Below are 20,600 nucleotides of genomic sequence, written 5' to 3'. Positions count from 1 at the left end.
ACCTTTTCTTCTGCTTTCACCCTCTAATTACTAAGTAATTTGGAAAGTAAGGGGATTTGTCTCCTTTTCTCCAAGACCCATCTCTCGCTGCGAGTTTCTCCACACCTGAATTCACACATCTCCCACATCATGCCAATTACCTCCATGGTAACCATTCGTGACATTATACACACAATGTGAGAGCAGCAGAAACAAGAGCTACTAAGACTCTGTTGGATGCAAATTTCCTGTATGTTCTAAGAGACACATAGGAACAAAGGGAATTTTGTCTTGAGATTTTAGCAAAAAAGTTAATTTTTGAAATCTATTCTTGTAGTTCAACATCTATTGGATTTCAGAGCTTCTTGCCTAAGAGTCTATGAATATGGTCAAAGGAAAACGACGTATCTAAAATGGCAGCATAGTACCTGCACCTGAATGCAAACTAGTGGGACCAACAGATTTCAGCCTACAGACATAACTCCTCAGCAACAGTTAGTTTGCACAGGTATTTCTGATGGTCAGATAAGGGTCTTTGGAATGGTTCCATGGTTTTAGAGAGAACAATGTGTTCCTGGAAAGTCTTTTTCTCTTTCTACCTCTTTTTACCCAAAATAACAAGCCAAAGCCTGAAGCCAAGGTTAACAGCTATTAATAATTTTGTGGTCAGCAGCCAAAAGAAGAGTGGACACACCACGAGTATAGGACATATACATCACACAAACTTCACAGAGGAGAAGGGGAGTGCTTTGTTCTAAGACGGTGGTGAGATGTGAAATGAATGTTAACACCCACATTTCACAGGCATTTTTCTCTGCAAACAGCTCCAGCTTTGGCACTTAACATTTTATTCTAAATACTATTAGATACATCAGGAATCTCAAAATATGGGTTTCGAGTTGGAGACATCAAAGGGCATTATTTACTAAAACCACTATGTCTCCCCCTGCTCACCTCTTCTTGCACAAGATGCAACTGTAAAATTCAGGCTGCTTTAATCTCTGTGATTGAAAAGAAAAAGAAAAAACCGAAAGCGCAGCTTGAAGAGGAACGGAACTTGCAAAGAAGTAAACATTGCTCAGTGAGCTCCTCAGTTTAATTACCTGAGAATTTCAATTCACATGTGTTTTAATTATACATAGAAGGACTCACCTCTTATTCTCTGAATACAAAAAATGTAAAAGTGAGCAAAATGGGAGAGGAAAAGCTTATCTGAGGACCTCCGAGGATTCATCTTTGCTTTCTTCTCATTGTTTTCCCAAATTTGGGGATAAAATTTGTCACGGAGTATTTGATCTTGGGAAATCACTGAGTTTGGCTTTGTAAACACACTACTTCTGAAGATTATTTTAACATAGAGAATTTCAGAAGCATAGGACTCTATTAGAGGACTATGTAGAATTTTGCGTAAACAAAATAATTGATTATTCTAAGCCAGAGGCAGGGGATTTCCTCCTGAAATGCAGGAAATCGAGCTGCAGGAGTGTGTGTTGAGAGAGCGAGTGGGCAGGCCAGTGAACTGTCAGTACACTGTCACTCATTACTTTTTCTGATGTCCTTAAACTGCTTGCGCGTTTAAAGTATGGTCATTTCTTTGTCCATCTGGGCCTGTCAGTTTCTGCCAACAAAAAAAGAAGAGCAAAATTAATTTTAATTAACTTTAATTTCAAAACTGTATCATTCCAAATTTCCAAAAAGTAGGCTTCTCCGAATGACTGGGCATTGCCAAAGCTTGAAGGAACCTTTGAGTGGCTGCAATTGACTTGTCCTGGGCTCCCAATGGCACCTAGGGAGAAAGCACTATGGTTCTGAAGACATAACCTTATTGAGACTAGAGCCCCTCATTCCAACACTGCAACCAGTCAACAATTCTTTAAGCGGGGCTAACTGTGCTCCCGCTCTGGGCAAGGAACTCTGACAAATGTTTTGGAGGCTAAGGATGTCAGTGCATGGTCCTTAAAGAGCTTGTTAAGGGATATGGGACCTCTATAGACACGTGGACGCCATCTATTACAGCTGATAGGTGCTTTGAAAGTTCTATGGAACAAGAGACCACTTTTCAGTAGGGGACCCCTGTTGGCTTCATAGAAATGTAATAGATAATCTGAGAGCATTCATCAAGAATCAGTGAAGAGACATGATATACACCATGACCCAGAGACACAAGTCTGGTATATTTAGACTAATGAGCAGAGAAATGGTTTTGTTGAGTATTTATTGTGGCCAGGATGCAGAACAGAAAGAGGAACTTGCAGGTCAAAGCATGTACCCAAGAGTGTGTAAGATGGTCAAGCTACAATAAGTGGGAGTCAGAGGAGACAAGAAAAGGAGTGGCAAGGGCCTGTAGAGAGACCTCAAAAGGAGACATTCACAGCTCAGATAACAGACACACAAACAAATGGAGTCTCTGTTGGGAGAACTTTTTAGTGTGTTCTAAAGGTTAGAGTGAAGTCTGTTCTTTAGCCCAATGAGCCCAAGCCATAGCATGAAGGCTGTTATATAGCAAGCAGAAGACAGCTAGTGCTTAATCTTTCTCCCACATCGACTTTTAAACGTATTATTAACCTCAAGAAAGTTTCTCCCTTTGGTAAGAAAAACAGTAAAGGCCACATAACAGATAAAATGAACATCCTGCTTCTCTCAAAGTGTAATATTCTTGGCTTTCTTCTTCCCTCTTATGCTCCTAGAATTTTATAGCTTTAATGGCCATGACCATTAACAATGGTAAATTAAGGACTCATCACAAGAATAGGTGTGGGTAGGTCTAGTCTCTTCCTTGATCACACTGTTGGACAAGTGCTAACCTATTAAGAGTATCATTAGCTCTTTTAATTTCAAACTCCAATTCTCTTACTTTTACATTATTTACAAAAACATCACTGACATGGAATATGATGATGTTGATAGAGATATATGGAAAAATCATGATTCTGAAATGCACATACTCATCCATAAAATCATTTGCCCTCTGTTCTGCAGCAACTGCTTTCTCATCTGGTTTTCCCACTCTTTCCAAAAAGCACAGTGCTGGGTCAGCTCGGATAGTGTTATATTTTTCATAACCTGGAGGGATCACCCATTATCAAAGTGAAAAGAATAAAAAGAACAAAGATGTATAACTACAAGCATTCCTTATATTTATGATGGATGATATTCCTGGACTAAAGGGACCATATATTAAAATGATATAGGCTAAGTGTGTTTTCTAGAAATTATAACAAACATCACAAGATCTGGCAATATGTGTATTTAAAAATTTAGGTTTAACTTCTCAGTTAAAATGAAAAGGAGGGAAAAGTGATCACACACACACACACATAACACACTTCACATAGAGAGGGGAAGCTATGTAAGAGTCATGACCAGGAGAGGCAGATCATATCCACTACCCTTTCATTAGGAAACAGAGTAACTGACAGACATAGTTTGACAGTGTATGCTTTTTATGGTATATATATAATAACATGGGGGTTACTGGAATAAAGCTGTAAGTTGAAATCGATAAACAGAACTAGTTGAATTACCCACAGAAGATGACTACATACCTCACTTACCATGTTTCAAAACTCCAATAAGGAGTGACTTATCAGCATCAAAATCCCACCATTCAGCAGGAACTTCTGAGTGGTCTGGTTCTGGGACCCAAACATCAATGTCACTTAAAAAAAAAAATCACAATAAGGCATTATGAATTATTACAAACAAATCAGAGGAAGCAAAACTCTACCTAGCTCATAAAGCATTTATAGTTTTTTTAAAAGACTATTTCATTTTTGAAAAATTTTCCAATTACCACCAATTTAAGTTACAAAATTGCATAATCACAACAAAGTTACCATAAAAATGAATTAATATTCTTAAGCTCAACAGAAGAAATGTTTACTTTACTCTTAGGGAATCATATTCTTTCCACTTCAGATATACTGACAAAGGGTTCTACAGGAAAGTAGAGTCTTAGGTCAGGCAGCAACTTGACAAAAATCATTTGCTGTAAAAATCAAATGATATATTTACTTTGTGTATGAGGAGAGTGAGAGGCCCTAAGAGGGCACGCTTTAGACTTCAAAACAAGTTATATCTCTTCTAGACCACTACTGCTAAGAAAATCACACTGAAAAATTAAGCACAGCTTACAAGTAAAGGAAAACAGCAAGCTTTCGATCTATAATTTGATTAAAACATTCAAAGTGCTCTTTCTGTGCTGTATATAAATACCATGCTGCAGAATGACAATATAATAAAGTGCTAAAATCTGTAATAATACCCAAGGAAATCAGTAATTCTAATTGAGCATTTCCATGTTTGGTATTCATGAGTTATCAATATTGAAAGAATTAGAGACATAATAAAATACAACAAAAATTAAGTGTTATCTTAAGTCATCTCTTTGTCTTGGCACCTGAATTTCATAAATTAATTGGCAAAGAAGTATAGATTTGAAGAAATGGGGAGTTTCCTACTTACAACTAAATTGTGTGGCAAAAAGTTCATTTGTAAGTTGGCTGTCTTTGGGAACTCAAAATAAATTTTCATAGAGGAATAGAAATCAGCAAATGGTCATTGTGTTCCTGAGCAAGTCCACAAGAATCTAATATTTAGCCACTACTTTGTTGAAATAAAGGACATTGGCAATGAAAAAAAGGACTTGCAAGTCTTATAAGTAAAGAAAACATAAACAAAAAATGGATAAGAAATTACTTTTTATATTTTATATTTCATATTTTTCTTAAGTATTTTGCCAACAGATAAAGTTTTTTAACCTAAGGAATATAGAGAAATGCATACAGATCCTTTCTTGGATTCTTAAAAGAAAATATTTTGCACTTAAATGAACACCTTATTATCTCTACTTTTGCCTAAAACCAGAAGGGTCACAGTCACAGTATTTTCTATCTTACTGCAGAAAAACATAGAAAAAAGAATGATTTTTCCATTGATTTGTCAAAAGCTAAAAAAATGAATGAAGAGAAAAATACAGTTAAAAAAGATACTCATTTCTGATCATTTCCTGACTAGGACTAAACAAAGCATAAGCACCAAAAGATAAAGGAAAGCAGAAAGCACACTGAAGACAGCATTCTCCAAGGAAGTAAAAAAAAAAAAAAACAGTGGGTCACATAGTTCCCCTTACCAACTTTTGGGTGGCACTCTAACCGCGAAACACTGATTATCATCTGAGGTGAACTGTTTCCCTGCTTGTAAAGAGTGGAAAACATTTAGTGTACACCTAATACTCAAATGTAAGTGCCACAGGCAGGGTAAGTGTCCGTTAACTGCTGGTCAAAGTAATTAATAAGGTGCATGTGCTCCAGTTGATTTCTGTTTTTAAAGATTCACTTCATGTGCTCTATAGCATAAAGTTTCCTTTTAATTCCCCAAGCTGGATCATTCATTTAAAATGTATTTAAGTAGCACTCACTATGTGGCAATAATAGCAATAAGACAGACACACCCATCTTTGTGAAGAGGTACCTACAATACTGTGTGATGAGTGCTATGACAGGGTACTTAGTCTAGGTATGTGCCTCACCCAGATGAGAGAGATAAGGAAAGGCTGCGTGGATGGCAGCTGAGCACTAAGAGGGCGGAAAGGGGGAAAGATAATGTTCCAGCAAGAATGCAAAGGACTGCAGGCATTAGTAATCATGGCACATTTGAGAGATATGGACCTGAAGGTCAGAAGAGAGATGAGGGATGGAGCTAGACTTGGGATTCACCAGTACAGAAAGAAAAACTGATGCCACAGAAAAGATGAGAACATCCAAGAAGAGTAAGTGAAAAGGAGAGGGCATTTAAGAGACAGGCAGAAGAGGAACCTGTAAAACAGCAAGCAGAAGGCTAAAAAAAAGAAAATGTATAGTAAAATGGTTTTACAGAGGCATTTTTCAAAAAAGGAAGTGGTCAATAAAGGTAAAGTATGATAAACACTACTGCTATAGCCATGGGGGTTAGCAGCAAGCATGTTGGCGAAGAACTTCTTAAAGTGGGTGGTAGAGGTGGAGGTAGAAGCTGAATGGTGGTGGATGCATAGGGAATCGGAGAGGAGAAAAAGGACACAGCAAGTACAGATACTTCTTGAACGGAATTTGACTGTGAAATCAAGGACAGTAATAACACAGTAGTGTGAGGAGATACGGGGTCCAAAAGTAGTGTGTGTGTCTGTGTATGCACCGAGATGTAAACTGTTAAAATCCAGATGAAAAGCCAGAGATGGGGGATCACTAAGGAAAATTTAGGGATAATTTCATAGATTGCAGTTCCTGGCAAATTATAAGTAGAAAGATCCAAGGGAAAAAGTAGTCAATTAGTCAACAAATACTACTGTGTTACTATGTCCCAGATTCTAGGGGCCGGGAATACAATGCTCAGTGAAACAGATTACATACCTAACTTTCAAATAGCTTAAATCGTTAATTGGAGGAGAAAAGCAATATGAAAATAAAAATAAATTTTAACAGTAATAGGCATCATGAATGAGATAAAATCAGGTCAAGTAGTCTTGAGTGGTGAGGGAAGGCCTGTCTGAGGAGGTAAAACTAGAGCTGACACCTGATTGATTTGAAGAGGCAGTGCTGTGGAAGGTCAGAGGAAAGAGTATTTGTACCAGCAGGAACAGCACAGAATGAGCTTGGCATGGTGGAGGAACAGAAACACCAGTGTGGTGAGCGCTGTTGATGAGGGACAGAGGGAAAGAAGAGGTCGTAGAGTTATGTAAGGCCTGCAGGCCACAGGGAGTTTGGATTTTATTCTAAGAGAAATAAAAAGCACCTGGAAGGTTTTAAGAAGAGGAGTGCCATCACCTGATTTTTGCTTCAGAAAGATCACTCTGGCTGCTGTGTTAATGATAGACTGTAGAAAGGAAAAAGTGGAGGCAGAGAGACCCAATTAGGAGGACATAGCAGAAGTTTGAACAAGAGGTAATGGCGGCTTGGACTAGGGATTTGGCAGACAAGATAGTGAAAAACACTCAAATTTGGCAGGTCTTTGAATAGGGTTTGAGGGGAAGAGAAGACTCAAGAATGGTACCACAGCAACCACGTAGTACATTTACTGGGATGGAGGAGACCTGTACATGGAGGGTAGGAGGGAAAGGATCAGACAGACAAGATTTGGCAGAGCCAGGAAGAAGTTTAAGATGTCAATTTAGACTTTCAAGTGGAAATGTTGGAAGGCCCCTTACTCAGAGATTAGAGGTCAGAGAGAGGTCTGGGATGAATATATAAATTTGAGATAATATTCAATATGTTGAGACTGCATGAGTTTACCTAAGGAGAAGGGATAGACAAGGAAGAGCTGAGGACAGAATTCCTGCCAACCCAACACATAAAAGAGATCTGTTAGAGGAATGAGAACTAGCAAAGGAAAATGAAAAGGAAAGGCCAGTGAGGGAAAAAGAGAGCCATGTTGTATAGTAGACCGCATGCCATTGAAGCCAGCATTTCAAGAATAAGGGAGAAGTAGAATAAGGCCAAGGAACGGAGAGACTAGGGTATTGGATGGATCACATGTGGACACGAAAGTCAGGCACCCATGAAACCTCTTCCACTCTAACAAGAGGAAAGAAAAGAATGAGCCCAGAAAGATTAAGTTTTACATATGACGGCAGAAAGCTACTACTACTGCTGTTACTGTGTTATAACGTTTAGTGACAGAGCCAAATAGCAGATAACAGGAAAGGCAATAAATTGGCACAGGTTAATTCTCTAAATTTGGTAGGTTTTCTTCTTCTTGATTTCAGTGAAGAAGCCATTTAATGTATAATTTTCGGGTCATACAGTTTTTGTCTTGTCATGTTATTGAAAAATAAATATAAACATGGTATTTAATTTACCTTGCATCAACTCCACCAAATACTTTCTGACACTCACTTCCAGTGACTTCTTGCTTTACGTAATAGAGCATTCTTACACAAAGCAAAACCCTAAAAATGAGGGAAAAGAAATCAAGTCACAAATGTATTAATCATTTAAGAAAATTCTGAGGTTAAAATTAGAAAAGAATTTGTAAATAGATTTTTCATAACAAAATAATTTCTGATTAAATCTCACTATCATATATATAAAATAGGTTTCTCCAAAATCTTCACACTCATCATTATTTAATATCCAAGTAAGATATCATGAGATCATTTCGAAGCCAATTTTATTTCTCTCTGTTGATGAAAACAGTGACATAGAGGTACAATGATTTGCTGAAGGATACCCTGTAAGATTAAGATTAGGGTTGGTCCTAGACCACACTGACTCTGCACTCAAAATCAGCATGCTTTAAGACTGTTAATAAATTCAGAAAAGTAAACTTTTACTGAGTTGTGTTAAAAACACCCTACTATCTACTTATTACAGTGGTGTTTTATGTTTTTTTGTAGCCTTCATCTTGAAGTAGCTGCTCAGGATTATATTTTCGAAGCGATTCTGCTTTCTGAATATCAAATGAACTTGTTTTCTTTCCTTTTTGGCCCCTGGATACTCGGGCTGATAGACCTGTTAAAATGAAAAGGACATTTGAAATGAGGTGATTTGTATAAAGACCTCCAACTTGAAACATTTTTAATGCAAGAAATTTCTGAAAACTTTCAAAGGTCTGTGCAGGCTATACAGAGATCTTTAAAATAATTATGGTAATGATACTGACCAAAACACAAGATGAGTTAATATGACTTAAAAATTTTTTTTTTACTTCGGTATCATTAATCTACAATTACATGAGCAACATTATGCTTACTAGACTCCACCCATCATTAAGTCCCCACCACACACCCCATTAGTCACTGTCCATCAGCATAGTAAGATGCTATAGCATCACTACTTGTCTTCTCTGTGTTATTCAGCCCTCCCCGTGCCCCCCACCGCACATTATGCCTGCTAATTGTAATGCCCCTTTTCCCCCTTAACCCTCCCCCCTTCCCACCCATCCTCCCAAGTCCCTTGCCCTTTGGTAACTGTTAGTCCATTCTTGGGTTCTGTGAGTCTGCTGCTGTTTTATTCCTTCAATTTTTTTTTGTTCTTCTACTCCACAGATGAGTGAAATCATTCGATACTTGTCATTTTCTGCCTGGCTTCTTTCACTGAGCATAATACACTCTAGATCCATCCATTTGTTGTTACAAATGGTACGATTCGTTTTCTTCTTATGGCTGAATAATATTACATTGTGTATTTGTACCACATCTTCTTTATCCACTCATCTACTGATGGACACTTAGGTTGCTTCCATTTCTCGGCTGTTGTAAATAGTGCTGCGATAAACATAGGGGTGCATGTCTTTTTTGAACTGGGCTGCTGCATTCCAAGAAGTGGAACTGCTGGGTCAAATGCTATTTCTACTTTGAGTTTTCGAGGAACCTCCATACTGCTTTCCACAATGGTTGAACTAATTTACATCCCCACTAGCACCGTATGAAGGGTTCCCCTTTCTCCACAAACTCGCCAACGATCGTAGTTGTCTGTCTTTTGGATGGGGGCGATCCTTACTGGTGCGAGGTGATATCTCATTGTGGTTTGAATTTGCATGTCTCTGAGGATTACCGATGTGGAGCATCTTTTCATGTGCATGTTGGCCATCTGAATTTCTTCTTTAGAGAAGTTTCTGTTCAGATCCTCTGCCCATTTTTGAATTGGATTATTTGCTTTTTGTTTGTTGAAGTACGTGAGCTCTTTATATATTTTGGATGTCAATCTTTTAAAAGATCTGTCATTTATGAATACATTCTCCCATACTATAGGATGTCTTTTTGTTCTATTGATGATGTCCTTTGCTGTACAGAATCTTTTCAGCTTCATATAGTCAAGTTGGTGACTATCTCTTGGAGAAGGGGGGATGCTATTGTAGAAGGTCTTTTGTGATACACTCCTATAGCTCCCTGAATTTCTTTTTTAAAATATATTCACAGTTGACAATTGTTTGCTCTAGATCTGCTTTCCTCAAGGGTTAACAAGCTCTGTGAAGGCAGAAAGCATGCTTGTCTAGTTCCTTACTATATCTGCAGTGCATGGCAAAGGACTTGCCATACAGTAGGTACTCACTAAACAGTTGTTGAATATGTGAGTGTATGAATAGCTTAATGAGTGAATAAATAAGATCCAATCACCAATGCAGAACACACCCTACCCCAACTCCTTAAAAAAGCTTCCTCACCCACGAGCTGCTGTGCCCTCTCTCTGGGGTCAGCCATGTTCTCTTTCAGATAATAAAATCTGTTGCGTGGGCCCGTTTCCTGACTCGTTCTGGGGTAAAGAGGGTCCCAGCGAGATACCCTTTCAATCTCCCACCTCTGACAGTCACCAATCTAGTTTATGCATCATGCGTTTGGATTCTTTTTCTTTTTTTAGACTCCACATATCCATGAGATCCTACAGTCTTTGTCTTTCACCGACTTAATTCACTTAGTGTAATGTCCACCAAATTCATCTATGCTTCGCACACGGCAGGATTTACCTCTTTCTTATGCTCGAATAATATTCTATTGTATATGTAATACATATGCCACATTTCCTTTATCCATTCCTCTGGTAGGGGAGTGTTGTGTATTTTCCTCGGTGCTTGTCCCTGCCGCAACAAAGAATTGAAGGACAGTGACAATAGTGAAGCAGAGTAAAAGTTTTATTTAAAGTTATTTAAAGAGAGAAGTGAAGCAGGCAACCTCAGCAAGAAGAGGTGCCCTGAAAGGTTGGAGACAGAAAGTTTAAGATTAAAAGGTTACACACTTAGAAAGTCTGGGTGACCTCAGAGAGAGGAGTGCCCCGAAAGGCTGGGGATAGCCCCTTTTAAGGATTCTTTAGGGCTGTGACTAGGGGCTGGAGGTACAGTCTTGTTAAGTGCTTTTTGAATACTTAGAATTAACTTAACACAAGGAACTTCCTGCTCTGATTTCTCTCTGCCATACACGGAGTCTTGGTCAGGGAGCATATCAAACAGGCTGCCTGCCCAGCCCACAAGGTGGGCTGAGTTATTGTCTGTTTGCTAAAGAGTAAGTTTAGAATCTTACATTTTTAACTTTCTGGGTATTAAAATACAATCTTCCAGATGGAATCTTTCCTGCCTTTTACTAAGTTGTTTACAGCTGGGCTTGCATGATTAACACAATGAAGACTATGCTGAGGTACCCTCCTTTATCTGGGGAATATTCAAACATTCCAAGCCAACTTGCTCCCGGCTTCTGGAGCTTTAATTGATTAATTTTCAGTCTCTTTAGTGGACTTTCTGGCCTTTTTCTCTTTCCACCCCGCTCATATCTATTTTCCTGCCTAACGCCTCCAACAATGTACACTTAGGTGGTTTGCGTATCTTGGCTATTATAAATAATGCTGCAGTGAACATGGGGGTGCAGAGATCTTTTAGAGTTAGTGATTTCATTTCCTTCAGATAAATACCGAGAAGTGGCCAAAATGCCTAGGAAGCCCGATTAGTGTTAAAAGAAGATTTCTGAGCCCCACTCCAGATCTGGGTTAACAGTTGACCAAAGAATCCACGTTAAAGTATCTTTAAGTTGTTTTGTGGAATCCCCGAGTCTGAAGCCCTCTTAAAGCTGCTACAACATTCGTCTATGCTATTCTGCCTTCCCTGGAGGCCTGGCCAGATACTGCGGCGGTATCATCACACCCTCACCTGATCAGAGGGATACTCCAAACATGCATTCTCTCTGGAGCTTTGGAAAATCTGAGTGGTCTCAGGCTTGTCCACTTGCCAGGATGAACCCCCAGAGCCGTCCCCTTCACAGATTGTCACTTCCAGATGTAGACTGCTCTATTTAGGCCAGACCTAAAATGTCCACATACACACACTACACTGATACAAGCAAATTAAGAGAGAAGGTGCTGTGGTTCTCCACCGGTTGCCCATCGTCTAAAATAAGAGCCCAAGTAGTCTCTACCTCCTGGTACACCTCCTCTGCAACACCCCCAGTAAACAATGTCCCATCTTTGCTTATTCAAGGTCAGTGACAGGGAGCCCCCTCCTGAGGAAGGTTATCTCTCATTGCTAGAAAGTTCCTGGACACACTGTATCATAGGCTGCCTCCCAAACGTGGCTCCTTACGGTGGGTCTCATCAGGCTAAAGACACTTGTCCATTTCCTCCCCCTCTGAACAGAACTAAATTGTCTTTTAGTAACATCTCTGTACAGTGCTGATGTTATTTTTCACCTGGGCTGCCGCTGAGCCCACGTATCCTTTCATGGTGGTCGGATAGACATGATTATCCTTTTTGAGGGAGAGGAGCGTAATGATTAGGTTGTCACTGTATGATGTCATTGTGTCATGAGTTTTTTAAATTCATATTAAAATTGGCTCTCATTCCCACTCTGTGAACTCACCCAGGCCCCTCACTTTGCCTTAGAGCACTTGTAATGTCCCTCCCAGCATGACTTTGAAATGTGATGAGATTCTCCCCACATTCCTATCAGCTATACATCCAGAGCCCCAAGGGGAAAGTCTACCCTTGAGCAGAACACCTTTCCACTGCCTGGGTCATCTATAGGCCCCTTAACCTCTTGGTTTCTTGAAGTCTTACTTGTAAAGTCACAAAGGTTCTATGAATTACCATTTGGGGCAGGGCAAGGTTAAGAAGAACTTGTCCTTGCTTTTATTTTTCCCACCTGGAGTGCCTTCCCTCTCCTCTCCATAGGTCCCAATTCCCCTTTCCCTTCAGGCCCACTGCCAAGGAGCCTTCCCTGATTCCCTAGCCCACACAAATCTCTGCCTTTCCAACTGTGGAATCCTTAGGCTCAGTGCCAAACACCCTGGCTGTCTCTTAGGTTAATCTTGCCCTTCAAGCCAATCTCACAATGTGGGCCTCTTGCCCTCCCGTGACAGCCCACAGGTACACTCCACAGGAAATGGCTACTTGACTAAGGCATGGATAGGGAGGCCTAGATGGAAGGGCCAGGTAGGGTGCCCCTCTGCCTCAACCCTGCTCTGTTCTGCAAGAGAGCCTGAAGCCTGTCCATCAAGTCACAAGGTTCCGTATGTGACCTCACTGGGTATCGATGACCTCACTGTTGCCCTGGCAGCGGGACCACACAAACATAGTGGCAGTTTGAGGCCAGACAGCAGTCTGGCTGCCTGAGCAAGGCATCGCTGTCATGCTGTGTGACCGCATCTTCTATATCCAGCGTGATTTATCCTCTGTGCCCTGGCAGGGCTGCACAGCAGGTAGGCCGAGGCGGGACATCTGTACAAGAGTCACTGGTGGGCACACAGCCTCACCTGGCTGCCACCTGGCTTTTCCTTTCGGGCTGGCCCTCAACATGTCAGAACTACCCCAGCTGTTAACTAATACCCGGTGTTCCTGCTCAATGCTGAGGGCAAGTGAAATGTCATCCCTGGGCAAGCGTTCAGAAAGTTACTAATCTTTATAAATGTAGCTGTCCCTCCACCTTTGGGCTACAAATGCTTCCTTCCAGACCCTTGGGGAAATGGCAAGTGAATGATCCTGAGGTAGGAATGAGGCTGGCCTGTTCTAGGACCAGCAGAATCGCCAGTGTGATGGTTAGCCTCCTAGCAAAAGTCAAGAGCATTTCTGTGTAAACGGAGCAGTTTGAGGAAGAGCTGTTGAGGGCCACTCATTACCAAACCTTCCAACCTGGGCCCCTTCACCATGCTGTCCACATGGGTTCCCTCAGACACATCCCAGACTGAGCCTCTGAGTAGCAGGCAAAAGGGTGTCATACCGATGGGAAGAGCAGAAGAGTCAACTGGAGTGATAAAGGGAAACTGAGACCTAACGGCTGAGGAAAAGACGTCCCAGAGGTTGGCTGATGTGAGCCTAGACTAGGTACCCACATCCTGACCTGAGCCTCCTGGTCACTCTGCTTTGGGATTTGGCCTTTTTCAAATCTACATGAAAGTATCAGAGGGCTAGAGTTCAGCGTGGTTGAAAAAGGCAACACAAATGGGGTTCAAAGGGAGAGGGGTTCTTAACTGATTCGTGTAAGATTATTTTTTCCAACACATGAAAGGTATTTCCACTAAAACCACCTTGGAAGTGACAGGCTTTAACAAATGCTTCCTCACTTGTGGAAGGGAGAGATGGAGGGGATCCTGATTGCAATAATTTTCAGGTTGAGTTTTTTCTGGGAATGGGGAACAGATTTCCCGGTCTCCTGCTGCCACAGTCTCCACGGAATTGCTTTTGCAGCCAACATCGCTTCTCTAGGGGATTCATAGAGGTGATGGGCCAAGTCTGGGTTTTAGATGCCAAGCAGATTGAATGGCTTCAGCCAGAAACTGAGAGAGACATGACAGAGGGATGGTACTGGTAGGACATTGTGTACAGGAGAAGTGACTGATCAGTTCTGGTTTTCCTTGCAGCAGCAGCAGCAGCAGCAGCAGCGGCAACAGCAGTTTCCCCTTCACCTACACCTGGGTACCACCATGTCCTCTACAAAGGGCGTGGTGAAACCCAGGTGAGCTGGCACGGGGAGACGTACTGCCTGGTTGGAGCCTACCGCTGCTATGGGGATGCACCCATTCCCACCCCAGAAAAGGTGCCCACCCCAGCAATGGTGCCCAAAACATCAAAGATGGAAGTGGAGAAGCCGGTCTCCAGGCGGGCACCCAAGAGACCTTCAACAAGCTCGTTCTCAGACGAAGAACTAGGTTGCCCCCCGCCCAAAATTCAGCGGCTGCAACCTAGTGCCAAGAGGGAGACTCCACAGAAGCGTGCTGGCAGAGCCATTGCTAGAAGGAAGACACGACGTTAACAGTTGAAATACAGTGGTCCCACTTCCCGACCCCATCACCACCTCCCACCCCACATTAACTGTAGTTTTCTAATAAATTTCTAGTTTTCATAATAATTTATTAGCTGCAGTTATGCATTTATTAGTCACATACCGTTAATAAAAACTGCCATCTATTCCTAGCGCCAGTGTGCTGCGTTGTCTCAGTGCCCAGAGAGCTTCTGCCAGGCGCACCCACATGATGTGTGTCCTTGTGTCTTGCCCCAGTCCAGTCCTGGGGCCACCTGGCGGTGGGGACAAGCCCTGCTCGGGGCAGAAGGATTCTGGGCGGCTGATCCCCTGCCCACCTCCTGGGGTTGTCACAATCGGTCCCAGGCTGAGCTCACATTCCCATCCTCTCATGCTTTGGTGCCAGCCCGCCACTGCCCTGGTTAATGCAGCAGCCGGGAGCCAGAGCTTCCATTAAAAGAACTGTCATTTATGAGTATATTTTCCCATACTATGGGATGTCTCTTTGTTCTACTGATGTCCTTTGCTGTATAGAATCTTTTCAGCTTGATGCAGTCCCACTTGTTCATCTTTGCTTTTGTTTTCCTTGCCTGGAGGGATATATTCATGAAGAAGTTGCTCATGTTTATGTCCAAGAGATTTTTGACTATGTTTTTTCTAAGAGTTTTATGTTTTCATGATTTACATTCAGGTCTCTGATTCTTTTGAAATTTACTTTTGTGTATGGGGTTAGACAATAATCCAGTTTCATTCTCTTACATGTAGCTGTCCAGTTTTGCCAATACCAGCTGTTGAAGAGGCTCTCATTTCCCCACTGTATATCCATGGCTCTTTTATCATATTGACTGTATACGTTTGGGTTAATATCTGGACTCTCTAATCCACTGGTCGGTGGGTTTGTTCTTGTGCCAGTAACAAATTATCTTGATTACTGTGGCTTTGAGGTAGAGCTTGAAGTTGGGAATTGAGGTGCCACATGCTTTATTATTCCCTGTGTTGAATCCCTCTTGATCATGGTATTTGCTTTGGCTATTTGGGGTCTTTTGTGGTTCCATATGAATTTTAGAACTATTTGTTCCAGTTCATTGAAGAACGCTGTTGGTATGTTGATAGGGATTGCATTGAACCTGTAGATTGCTTTAGGGAGGATGGCCATTTTGACAATATTAATTCTTCCTAGCCAAGAGTATGGGATGAATTTCCATTTGTTAGTGTCCTCTTTAATTTCTCTTAGGAGTGCTTGTAGTTTTCAGGATGTAGGTCTTTCACTTCCTTGGTTAGGTTTATTCCTAGGTATTTTATTCTTTTCAATGCAATGGTGAATGGAATTGTTTTCCTGATTTCTCTTTCTGCTAGTTCATAGTTAGTGTATAGGAAAGCAACAGATTTCTGTTATTAATTTTGTATCCTGCAGCTTTGCTGAATTCCGATATTCTAGTATTTTTGGAGTGGAGTCTTTAGGGTTTTTTATGTACAGTATCATGTCATCTGCAAATAGGGATAGTCTGACTTCTTTACCAATCTGGATTCCTTCTATTTCTTTGTTTTGTCTGATTGCCAATAGGACCTCCAATACTATGTTGACTAACCGTGGGGAGAGTGGGCATCACTGTCTTGTTCCTGATAATGGAGGAAAAGCTTTCAGCTTCTCGCGGTTAAGTATGATGTTGGCTATGGGTTTGTCATATACGGCCTTTATTATGTTGAGGTACTTGCTCTCTATACCCATTTGGTTAAGAGTTTTTATCATGAATGGACATTGAATTTTGTCAAATGCTTTCTCAGCATCTATAGAGATGACTGTATGGTTTTTGTTCTTCTTTTTACGGATGTGGTGGATGATGTTGATGGATTTTCCAATTTTGTACCGTCCTTGCATCCCTGTGTTGAATCCCACTTGATCAAAGTGTAAGATCCTCTTGATGTATTTTTGAATTCTGTCTGCTAATATTTTGTTGAGTATTTTTGCATCTATGTTCATCAGGGATATTGGTCTGCAATTTTCTTTCTTGGTCGGAACTTTGCCTAGTTTTGGTATTAGAGTGATGCTGGCTTCATAGAATGAGTTTGCAAGTATTCTTTCCTCTTCTATTTTTTGGAAAACTTTACGGAGAATGGGTATTATGTCTTCTTATGATGTATGGTAAAATTCAGTGGTGAATCCACATGGCCTGGTAGTTTTGTTCTTCAGTGGTTTTTTGATTACTGATTCAATTTCGTTGCTGGTAATAGGTCTGTTTAGATTTTCTGTTTCTTCCTTGGTCAGTCTTGGAAGGTTGTATTTTTCTCCGAAGTTTTCCATTTCTCCTAGGTTTTCCAGCTTGTTAGCATATAAATTTTCATAGTACTCTCTAATAATTCTTTGTATTTCTGTGGGTTCTGTCATGATTTTTCCTTTCTCATTTCTAGTCTGTTTATGTGTGTAGATTCTCTTTTCCTCTTAATAAGTCTGGCTAGCTGCTTATCTATTTTGTATATTTTCTCAAAGAACCAGCTCCAGGTTCCTTTGATTACTTCTATTGTTTTACTCTTCTCAATTTTATTTATTTCTTCTCTGATCGTTACTATGTCCCTCCTTCTGCTGACTTTGGGCCACATTTGTTCTTCCTTTTCCAGATTCAATAATTGTGACTTTAGACTATTCATTTGGGATCCTACTTCCTTCTTCAAATAGGCCTGGAATGCCATATACTTTCCTCTTAGAACTGGCTTTGCTGCGTCCCACAAAAATTGGGGCTTTGTGCTGTTGTTGTCATTTGTCCCCATATATTGCTTGATCTCTGTTTTAATTTGGTCGTTTATGCATTGATTATTTAGGAGCATGTTGTTAAGCCTCCATGTGTTTGTAAGCCTTTTAGCTTTCTTTATACAATTTATTTCTAGTTTTATACCTCTGTGATCTGAGTTGGTTTGTAGAATTTCAATCTTTTTGAATTTACTGAGGTTCTTTTTGTGGCCTAGTCTGTGGTCGATTCTGGAAAATATTCCATGTGCACTTGAGAAGAATGTGTATCCTGCTGCTTTTGGGTGTGGAGTTCTGTAGATGTCTGTTAGGTCCATCTGTTCTAGTGTGTTGTTCAGTGCCTCTGTGTCCTTACTTATTTTCTGTCTGGTTTACCTGCCCTTTGGAGTGAGTGGTGTGTTGAAGTCTCATAAAATGAATGCACTGCATTCTCTTTCTCCCTTTAATTCTCTTAGTATCTGTTCCACATATGTCGGTGCTCCTGTGTTGGGTGCATACATATTTACAATGGTTATATCCTCTTGTTGGACTGACCCCTTTAGCATTATATAATGTCCTTCATCTCATTTCTTTGTTTTGAAGTCTATTTTGTCTGATACTAGTACTGACACACCTTTTTTCTCCCTATTCTTTACATGAAATATCTTTTTCCATCCCTTCACTTTTAGTCTTATGTATATCTTTGGGTTTGAGGTGAGTCCCTTTTAAGCAGCATATAGATGGATCTTGCTTTTTATTCATTCAATTACTCTGTCTTTTGATTGGTGCATTCACTGCATTTACATTTAGGATGATTATCGATAGATATGTACTTGTTGCCATTGCACGTTTGGATTCATAGTTCGGAAATCTTCAAAGGTAGCCTCTTTCCTATCTAACCTTCTAACATCTCTCTTATTATGCTATTATAAACACAGTCTGGTGATTCTTTACTTCTCTCGTTTCTTATTCTTATTCCTCCATTTTTTATGTTAGATGTTTTATTCTGTACTCTTTTGTGTTTCCTTTGTTTTTGAGGATAGTTGATTTTATTTTTTGCCTTTAGTTAGTATTTGGTTGGTCAGCTTTCTTTGCTGTTTTCATTTTCTCTGGTGACATCTATTTAGTCTTAGCAGTGCTTCCGTCTAGAGCAGACCCTTTAAAATACCCTGTAGAGGTGTTCTGTTGGAAGAAAATTCCCTCAACTTTTGCTTGTCTGGGAATTGTTTAATCCCTCCATCAAATTTAAATGATAATCGTGCTGGATACAGTATTCTTAGTTCAAAGCCCTTCTGTTTCACTGCATTAAATAGATCATGCCATTCTCTTCTGGCCAGTTAAGGTTTATGTTGAGAAGTTGCGGGTGTGTTCTGCAAGAACAGTGAGCCTTTGTGCCTTCCGGACCTTGCGCCAGCTTCCACTGCCTGTCCCGGTTAGCTGCACGCTAGGAGGAGACTCTGTGTGGTTGCTGTGGGTGGGGCCACTTCCCAGCTGCTCTGCACCTGTGGCAGGTCAGCTGGGTTACTTGTAGCACCAGCCAGGGGGAAGGAATGCCAGGCAGCTTATTACTGTGAGGTGCTTTGGGGCTTCTTTACCCACCAGGGGTTAGGGGGCCTGAAGTTTCTCAAGATTTCCAGCCTGCTGGGCTGAGTGTGGTGGCACAATTTTGTTCAGCTCTTGAGCCCTCCTTCCTTTAAGACTTTTAAAAAGCGCTCGATTTTCTTTTGTGCCAGGGGAGCCGGCTGTGGGGACAGGCTCGCAGTCTCTGTCTCAGATTCTACCCTTCTGTTTCTCTAATATCCAGCACACCATGCAATGTGTGTCTGCACTCCTGGTGCAGATTACTAAGGCAGGTTATTAAGCAGTCCTGTGCTTCCACTCCGTCCTCACTCTGACTCATTTCCTCCCTCCAGAGAGCTAGGGTGAGGGGAGTGCTCGGGTCCCGCTGAGCCGCGGCTTTGAATCTTACCCCCTTCATGAGATACTGAGTTCTTGCACACGTAGATGTAGCCTGACTGTTGTACTGTACCCTCTGGTCTGTTGTTTAGGAATAGTTGTGCTTGTTGTATTTTAAAAATATATACAGTTTTGGGAGATTTCTGCTAACCTACTCATGCCGCCATCTTTAGCCGAAGTCAGTTAATGTGATTTTTACACACACATTAACACAATTTCCTCCAAATACTCAACAATTCTGTCTCAAATTAATCATTCTGATCTCCTTTCTGTTCTAAAACACATTTTTTCCAAATGTAAAATCCAAAAGCTAGAACCTGTCCTTCAGCTTTGCTTTTGGCTTCCCTAGTTACAAACAGTTAAGTTTTGGCCTCTTGATTTTCAAAATGGATTTTACTAATAAAATGCATCAGGTTTAGCCATTGTGAGCTCCTGCTTAAGAGAGCTAAATTTGTTTTATTTAATACTTTTGTTGTAAAATATTTCAAAAATAGAAAAAAGTATTCCACTCTTAATCTTAACACAGTCCCTATTTGGTTAGTTTTTTATTAAAGGAAATATACATAGCTGGAGTCTAATTTTCTCCTTCCTTCCAAGCATAATCACTTCCTTGAATTTGTTTTTTGTATTTGATACACATTTATACGTCTATATTGGAGAAATATTTAGTACTGAAGTTTTCAGGCATTATATAACAGAAGTAATTCTGCAACTGGTTACTCTCATTTTTCTAAAGATTTATAATGGCTGATTCATGAGGTTCTAATTCATTCATCTTAATTGCTGTGTAAAAATTTGTTGTATGGCTGGCTTTACCAAATTAATGTTAAATCATGCTTAAGTTGTTTCACTTATAATTTTTCACAATTATTAATAAAGCAGTTTGTTTCCTCCTTTCAATAGTTACCAATCTTTTCCTTGATTTATTCTACCAGTGAAAGTTCTATTACAATAGTAAGGAGAAGCTCGATGTGTTCATTCCTCCTTTAAAGTTTGGTAATTTTTACCTTTATACTCTGGGAGTATTTTGTGTGGTGCATACACATTCATACTTTTTATGTCTTCTTTTACAGACTGGCCTTTTTTTTTTTATTATGTCGTATTCCTTTTTTATCCCAAATAATGCCTTTCACATTAAGTTGCATTTGTTGTTATGTCAATACTATTTTTGTAACTAAGTCCTCTTCACCCTTGTCAGTTTGGAAACTAAAACAGTGCATATTTAAAAATTTTCCTAATAACATATATGTTCTAC

At 40.4% G+C, this 20,600-nt stretch overlaps 2 protein-coding genes and 1 long non-coding RNA gene across 3 annotated transcripts in view; 1 reads left to right on the top strand and 2 right to left on the bottom strand.

The window, feature by feature from the left end:
* Positions 1 to 615: 615 nt before the first annotated feature.
* The window catches only part of LOC130681089 (chromodomain-helicase-DNA-binding protein 9-like), a 167,230-nt gene continuing 147,245 nt past the window's right edge, over positions 616 to 20,600 (bottom strand). Inside the window, exons 2-5 of the mRNA XM_057493257.1 lie at positions 7,811 to 7,900; positions 3,534 to 3,637; positions 2,925 to 3,042; positions 616 to 1,597 (exon numbers count right to left, since the gene is read on the bottom strand). Of these exons, the coding sequence (XP_057349240.1) occupies positions 1,591 to 1,597; positions 2,925 to 3,042; positions 3,534 to 3,637; positions 7,811 to 7,881 (300 nt within the window). The 5' untranslated portion in view covers positions 7,882 to 7,900 and the 3' untranslated portion in view covers positions 616 to 1,590. The remainder of the gene's footprint in view (positions 1,598 to 2,924; positions 3,043 to 3,533; positions 3,638 to 7,810; positions 7,901 to 20,600) is intronic.
* LOC130681090 (uncharacterized) overlaps positions 8,906 to 20,600 on the bottom strand; it is an 83,254-nt gene continuing 71,559 nt past the window's right edge. The window contains exon 3 of the long non-coding RNA XR_008994150.1: positions 8,906 to 10,527. This is a non-coding gene — a long non-coding RNA (uncharacterized LOC130681090). The remainder of the gene's footprint in view (positions 10,528 to 20,600) is intronic.
* LOC130681087 (DPEP2 neighbor protein-like) lies at positions 12,399 to 14,946 on the top strand. The gene is made up of 3 exons (XM_057493255.1): positions 12,399 to 13,120; positions 14,297 to 14,463; positions 14,500 to 14,946. The coding sequence occupies exons 1-3, from the start codon at positions 13,060 to 13,062 to the stop codon at positions 14,677 to 14,679; spliced, it is 408 nt and encodes a 135-aa protein (XP_057349238.1). The 5' UTR covers positions 12,399 to 13,059; the 3' UTR covers positions 14,680 to 14,946.

This window comes from Manis pentadactyla, chromosome 15 (assembly GCF_030020395.1).
Source record: "Manis pentadactyla isolate mManPen7 chromosome 15, mManPen7.hap1, whole genome shotgun sequence".
Classification (NCBI taxonomy): Eukaryota; Metazoa; Chordata; class Mammalia; order Pholidota; family Manidae; genus Manis; species Manis pentadactyla.
The sequence above is the reverse complement of the archived record's forward strand: the minus strand, read 5'-3'. Positions and strand labels throughout refer to the sequence as shown.